The following is a 7645-nucleotide window of genomic DNA, read 5'->3' on the forward strand; positions in this document are numbered from 1 at the left end:
TGCTTGCAATGAATGGGTCAGCTGCCGTGGCAAATTAGCTGTTTCTATTAATAATGAATCGGTCAGTTTCCTTGGCATTGAAATTACACTATGGGTGGTCTCTTACCTAGTGGCTTAATACTACGGCGATAAATCGGACTTATCGATCCGACCTGGGACCGAAATCCGACGGATGCACTCTCACTTCGCTGGGAATTCGCCTCCGAATCGCTAGTTAATTGGTTCACTTCCGGTGGCCCCTGGCTATATTGAATACCCTCTATGGGTTGCTCCGTATGAGCGTCCGCTGGCTGGTTCAAAACATGGGATAAAACCATGGGATCGGATATCTGAAATGATGTATTGCGAACTGGGCCATTTCTCTCACTTCCTAGCTGACTTGCCGCCTCACTGGCTAGCTGACGTGCTGGCTCACTTGCTAGCTGACGTGCTGGCTCACTTGCTAGCTGACGTGCTGGCTCACTTGCTAGCTGACGTGCTGGCTCACTTGCTAGCTGACGTGCCGGCTCACTTCCTAGCTGACGTGCCGCCTCACTTCCTAGCTCACTTGCTAGCTCACTTACTACCTCTTCATTTGCCTGCCAATGCTCGTCACACCTATCGCAGCGCTGCTCTGTATCATCAGATTCTCTACAGTATTGCCGTTGGTAGCTATCTAAATACTCGTTAAGTATGACGCGTCGGCAGTCTGGAGATATATATCGGTCTAGCCGGTATTGCTCCGCCTGTGCTTTCACGGGGTCTTCATGAATTGGGTCCCATTTCGGCCGTAAAAACCCGTGGGGTTGAACAATAATAGCCTCACTGCGACGCCCGTCTCGGCCAGCACGGCCGCTCTCTTGCGCGTAGTCCAATAAGCTGCGTGGTAACCCAATGTGAATAATACTACGAATATTGGGTATATCGACACCCATACCAAGTGTAGTAGTAGCGGCCACTACCCCCGTGGTATCGGCCTGGAAACGGGCCAGTACGCCACTGCGATCGATCGTCTTACTATGATATGCCTCACATTCGACTAACTGGGCTAGTTTGTCAATAGCCTTAGTGGTGGGCCCGTAAATGACCACTCGGCCGGCCTAAGCACGCGCGCGCGTAATACGATCTCTAATAAATCGTACTATATTGGGGTCCGCTACCCAATGGTAGCTATTGGCGTATTGGTTCGGCACCGTGGGCTGCCATAGCCGGTACGCGACATTCATGCGATGGGTGCGTGACCGAAATAAATGGACCTTCTCTCGCGACGTGCGTAGACGTTGAAATAGCTGGTTTTCGGCCGTCGGTGGCAGCGTGGCAGTCAAATATATCATCTGAGCCTGAGCCACGAGCAATCGACCTAATTGAGCCATGGCGGGCCTGAAATTGGTCTGATCGTTTAATACGACGTGGCATTTATCGATCACAATGCGATCTAACCGATGACATAGCCGCTGGCGGTTCAAAAATGTCATGAAATCCTCCGTAATAGCTGACTCTGGCGTCACTAGCACAATGGATGCCTGGTCTGCCGGCCGACGGCTCTCCCACGCCACGCATGAAATGCCGAGCTGCCGGCATCGATGCACTATGTCACCCCGTAATGCAATTAATGGCACTACCACCACCGTGACCCCACGGGGGCTGATCCACGCGGGAAGCATGAAAAGTAAGCTTTTTCCACCCCCGGTTGGCATAACGGCCACCACCGGGCTCTGGCCTTGCTGAATAGCTTCCAATGCTGGTGCTTGCACCCCTCGGAGGCGTAGCTCGCTATTACCCATCATGCGCTGTATCTCCGGCTCTATGGCTGCCTGCGTCAATTGCCACCGACGCTCCGTACGACCTATCTTAGCTTCCTTCTGCTATGGTGAAAACTGGGCCAGTCCTAATGCACTCTCGGCACCCCCGTTATCCGTGGACACAAAGCCTAAAAAGCGATGCTAGTCGGTGCTACTAAGCCGAAATATCTCACGCCGGTGGGCCGTCGTACCGGGCTGCTCAGTGATGCCACGACCGTAGATCATGCCGGCAACGTGCGATGAATAGGCCGCCTGGAGGTCAGCAATGTGACCTATCCATTGCTTAGCATTCATGCCCTCTTCGTCATCCTCTTGTGAAGCCTCGGCTCGCACGTCCTGCTGCGTATTATTGGGAAATACGCTAGATAGCCGTATGAAGCGACGGCTAATGCCAATAGCAATATCCCGGTAAGCGTTCAAATGAATAGCTTGACCATTAAGCCCAATAGTGGTTTCTCGCTTTAGCACTTCACGGAGTCTATCGGATGACCAATCTCGGCCAGTGCCAGGATCCGGACCCCAGAGGTAAGCCTGGCGCATTTTACTAAGTCCAAAATTAGTAAAAATTCAAAAGTAATTCAAAAGTAATTGATGAAACTGAAGAAATTGATGAAATTGATGAAATTGATGAAATTGATGAAATTGATGAAATTGATGAAATTGATGAAATTGATGAAATTGATGAAATTGATGAAATTGATGAAATTGATGAAATTGATGAAATTGATGAAATTGATGAAATTGATGAAATTGATGAAATTGAAAAAACTCACCTTTTGATCTCCTCCACGCCATCTGATCTCCGCACCTTCGCTACGTACGCCTCCAATCGCCGTGTAAATGGCAATACTAGCCATAAATAATGGACCACAAGCTCTCCTACCTCACGGGGTAAATAGCGATGAATCACCTTAGTATCATTGGATGCGTAAAACCCCTTGTGGTATTGTGAGACGAATGCAACGAGCCCGTCCTCAATGAATACGTTACGACGGCCCCCGCTATCAGTATTGCAATGCCGAATACTTAATAGCTCGGGTGCGCGAGCCGGCTGGCCACCACTCACGTGAATAGCAATAGCAAGCTTCTCACGGAAATACGCTACCCTTTGAAGGTATACGTCAATTGCTGCTATACGTAGACGACCGGCACTGCTCTCGATAAATCGCTGCCGTACGGGGCCGCTATGCTGCCGGAACCGGCCGATCAGCCATTGCTCTCCCTTAACGGGCCATGGCGTACGGGTGTCTTTTAAGAAATTCTACCCGTGGGCTGTCTCCGTGGGATCGTCGTAAATTGCCTGCCATAGAATAGCTGGAACTGACCCATTTTCGCTAAATAGTAGCTCATTGTGGAGAATCTGACGTGCCGAGCTAATAAGCCCGTGGATGAACCCACGGAAGTCACCCATTGTGAAATTGAATTGCTGGTAAAGTAGCTGGTCCTGGTTCATCCATCCGACGTGGCCCGTCGTGGTGCTATTATAATGGATCTTCAACCCATAAGTCCGTAGATCTAATAACCATTGAATTGGGCTATTTGTTCCACGGACCATGAATTGGCTTACCATCTCAGCCACCCACTCTCTGAATGATCGCTGGGTCTGCCGTTGAGCCTGGGTGAATTCAATAAATTGAGATGACTGGCTAGCCGTGGGTGGCTGAACTAGGCCAGTTTCAAAATTGTAAAATGGATCCTCTGATGTCTGAAATTGAGGTGAATCTAGCGGACTCTCGGTATCCCAATCACCTGCCATTTGATGCTCCGCTAGCTGATATAGCATTGCCTCCGCCGTAGAATCCAATTTCAAAGCCTTGTGGACTACCATAAAGCGTGCGATCTTGATCAGCTTCGATAAAATAGGTGGATAGCTCTCAGCAGTACGCCAGCCTACCTCTCCACGGCCGAGCACTGCCGTGGCACAAACTAGCGCGCTCTCATAGTCCTCAACCTTAATTCGATGGTTTAATAGCTCAATGCAAAAATTGAGACACGCTGAATCAATAGGTGCGAGGTAAAACGGGGATTCGGTGCTATTGTGCTGATTCGCTAGTGATTCGCTAGCAATTCGCTGCGTGGGCTGATTCTCGGTATCACTCTCTGAATACTCACTCTCTAAATGCTCGCTATTATCGTCTGAACTAGCCGTGGCTGAACTAGCCGTGGCTGAACTAGCCGTAGCTAACCTAGCCGTGGCTGAACTAGCCATAGCTGACCTAGGTGATGCGCCCGGCTGGGCCAGTTTCCAAAGCGAGTTCCACGCAGCGCGCTGGCGCCTAGTAAATTTGTAATTTGGACTAGCCCATTCATGCGCAGCCTGCGTGCGAGTGAAAAACATCAAAATTTGCTGCCACGGGATAGTGTGTCTCTCAATGTTATCGGCATCCATGTAAGCTTGCAGCGGCTGGTGCGGTAGTCGGTCGCGCTCCGTCCGTACGGCCTCAGTGCGAATTGTATGGCTAGTTTTCATGCAAACTAACTGGCTAATTCTCGCGACGGCAGCCATTGCATCCCATATAGCACTTGCCGCTATTTCAGTTAGATCGGATGAATCGGCGTCGGGTGCGTGGACGCAGTCAATAAGGTGCTGGGGGTCAATTCCACGGAGGTAGACGGCCCACTACGTACGACGTAGCCATGGATTCGCATCATCGCGCTCGCTAGCTTTAATTACCTGAGGTAGCTCACTTTCCTCTCTGAAAGCTAGCTCAATTTCATCAATAAGCCGATCGCCGACCTCGGTCGCGGGCATTGAGTCGGCCCCGGCAATGGCCTCCGCCCCGAGCGTACGCACGCGAATGTAATGAGATCCTAGCCCTTGGATAAATGCGCGCTGGCATCTTACGACGCGTGTAAATTGCTGAATTTGCTGCTCAGCCTCCGATAACCCTTGCTGCCGCCGACGGCCTCCATGGTTGACGGGTGCGACCCAGGCATGCTGCTCACGCCAGTGCTTACGTATAGTGCCAGCTTTCCTAGCAATAAATTGACAAAACTGACCCTTATTGCATAAAATGCCATCCGAAAAAACTGGCAAATTAGCAATTGGGTCATTTACCGCCGTCGGGGGCTGCCATTCATCGCATTCATACGCCCGGTCGGAGGTTTGAACCACGTGAGCAATTTGACGTGCTATACGCATTGGAAGCCGATGATTCGCTGATTGAAGGTGTCGTAAGACCTCTCTCGGTCTCACAACGTGCTCGCATGTCTTACACACAAAGACTGGGTCAGTCGAAGGTTCGTAGAAGTATTGCATGATAGTGGTGTAGAGATATATCTAATGGCCACGGGTAATGTGAGATAAACTTGAAGAAAAAGTGAGAATTGATCTCTAGTAAAATAGGGTGGAAAGGTAGCCAGATTAAATTGAGAATGCTAAAACCCCCTATTTAATGATAGACCCCGTGACCACTATTGACTAGTATTATTGTTTACGGTAGTGGGTAGCGTCTTTGGTAGTAAGCGTACGCCATAATAGTTAAACTTCATGCATACGATGCGTAAACACATCTCCAATTTTCAAACGCGAATTTCTCCACGGTTAGCAGCCCCCCCGCTATAAGCTTAGTATTATAATACTAGCAAAAATACGGGCTATCTAGCCATGTAAGGATATTGTGAAAAATCCGATATTTTGCAAAATTTGGATACATACCTTTTTCTCATGTTCAAAAAATAAACATAATAGGTTCCTAGGCGGCCAGTTTCCGGCGCAAATTAAAAATGCTGCGGCATTAAGATAGCACCGAAGTAGATCTATTTAGGCACTAATTATTAGATCTATAGCCCCCCCGTATAGGCGTCAAAGCCTAAGTCTAATGTTCATAAAAGGAACATGTTATGCAGCTAAAATGCAGAGGCGTATAACTTTTGCTATAGTAGACCCCCCGTCCTAGGGAGAACCTATTATATAGACTATACCCCACTCTCTCTATATAGTAAATAGCTAAGTAATAGACCTAGTAATAATAGAGTAGTAGGTAATAATGTAAATTGGTAATAAACATCTATCTATTATAGGTAATAGTAGACGCCTAAGAGTAAGCTTGCTACTATAATACTAGGAAAGGTACGGGCTATCTAATATTGCAATATTAATATTAATAATGCTAGGAAGTGATCTCATAGAAGGGTCCAAATTAGTGAAAGTAATATATTAAAAAAATAGATATCTAAGGCTATAGGGGGCCCCCCGCTATAAGCCTAGTATTATAATAGTAGCGAAAATACGGGCTATCTAGCTATATAGAAATAGTGTGAAAAATCTAGTATTTCCCGAAATTTGGATACCTACCTTTTTTTCATGTTCAAAAAATAAACATAATATGTGCCTAGGCGGCTAGTTTTCGGCGCAAATTAAAAATGCTGCGGCATGAAGATAGCACTAAAGCAGATCTGTCTAGGCACCAATTATTAGATCTATAGCGCCCCCGTATAGGCGTGAAAGCCTGAGTCTAATGTTCGTGAAATAAACATGTTATGCAGCTAAAGCGCCGAGGCGTATGATATTTGCTATGCTACACCCCCGGTGCTAGGAAGAAGGTATTATATACACTATGCTCTACTCCCTCTATATAGTAAATAGCTAAGTAATAGACCTACTAGTAAGAGAGTACTAGCTAATAATGTAAAGAGGTAATACACACCTCTATATCTAAGGTAATACTAGACCCCCGAGAGTAAGCTTAGTAGTATAATACTAGGAAAAGTATAGGCTATCTAATAATATAATAATAATACTAATAATGCTAGGAAGTGATCGAGTCAAGGGGTCTAAATTAGTGAAAGTAATACTTAGAAAAGGTAGATATCTAATGCTATAGTAGGCCCCCTAGTATAAGCTTAGTATTATAATACTAGTAAAAATACGGGCTATCTAGCTATATAGGAATATAGTGAAAAATCTAAAATTTCCCAAAATCTGGATACATACCTTTTTCTGATGTTCAAAAAATAAACATAATAGGTGCTAGGGCGGTTAGGTTCTAGGGACGAATCAAAAATGCTGCGGCATCAAGAGAGCACCGAAGCAGATTAGTCTAAGCGCCAATTCTTAGATCTATAGCCCCCCCGTATAGGCATCAGAGCCTAAGTCTAATGTTCATAAAAGGAACATGTTATGTAGCAAAAATGCTAAGGCGTATAACTTTTGCTATAGTAGACCCCCCGTCCTAGGACGAACATAGTATATAGACTATACACTACTCTCTCTATATAGTAAATATCTAAGTAGTACACCTACTAGTAATAACGTACTAGGTAATAATGTAAAGAGGTAATACACACCCCTATATCTAAGGTCATAGTAGACCCCCCGGAGTAAGCTTAGTAGTATAATACTAGGAAAAGTACGGGCTATCTAATTATACAATAATAATAGTAATAATGCTAGGAAGTGATTGGTTAGACTATTCCCGATTAGTGGAAAAAGTGTTAAAAACCATGCTTTAGATAGATATTAGGTGGTACTCTCACTTATATATATCTCTACACTCCGATATGTATATCTCTACTATAATAGTCTAAAATTTTACTACTAGCAAATAAGGCTTCCTAGCATCCTAATTAGGTCTAGCCTATAGCCTACTAGCTAATAATCTACTACTATATAGTATAGACCATGATATACTACCTTTTACTAGTAATAAAATGTTTAAAGCCTAATAACTCACCCGATATTAGACCTACCAATTCAAGAGTAGTATATTTGAAATCAGCTAATTTTTCTCTATCGAATAAGCTTTTATAGTAAATGATCAGCCTTAGATATAGTGGGTTAAACCTTTATATATACGTAGAGGCTACCCGGGTGCTTGCCTTTGTGGTAGTAATGTGTCAAAATACGCGGATGTAAGAAACGG

General features: G+C 45.6%; 2 protein-coding genes across 2 annotated transcripts; both read right to left on the reverse strand.

Annotated features, from left to right (window-relative positions):
• Nucleotides 1-368: 368 nt before the first annotated feature.
• On the reverse strand, nt 369-2321 carry PENARI_c114G00700 (uncharacterized protein; the record flags this gene model as incomplete). The annotated part of the gene is made up of 4 exons (XM_022637903.1): nt 369-1079; nt 1140-1825; nt 1877-1909; nt 1973-2321. Coding segments are annotated over 4 exons (1779 nt in total), but the record flags the coding sequence as incomplete, so codon positions are not given.
• A 721-nt stretch (nt 2322-3042) lies between these two features.
• On the reverse strand, nt 3043-4533 carry PENARI_c114G07895 (uncharacterized protein; the record flags this gene model as incomplete). Its single annotated transcript, XM_022637904.1, has 2 exons — nt 3043-4401; nt 4456-4533. 2 exons carry the CDS (start codon nt 4531-4533, stop codon nt 3043-3045), a joined length of 1437 nt encoding a protein of 478 aa, XP_022482240.1.
• Nucleotides 4534-7645: the final 3112 nt, after the last annotated feature.

This window comes from Penicillium arizonense (assembly GCF_001773325.1).
Source record: "Penicillium arizonense strain CBS 141311 chromosome Unknown PENARI_contig114, whole genome shotgun sequence".
In the NCBI taxonomy this organism is placed as follows: domain Eukaryota; kingdom Fungi; phylum Ascomycota; class Eurotiomycetes; order Eurotiales; family Aspergillaceae; genus Penicillium; species Penicillium arizonense.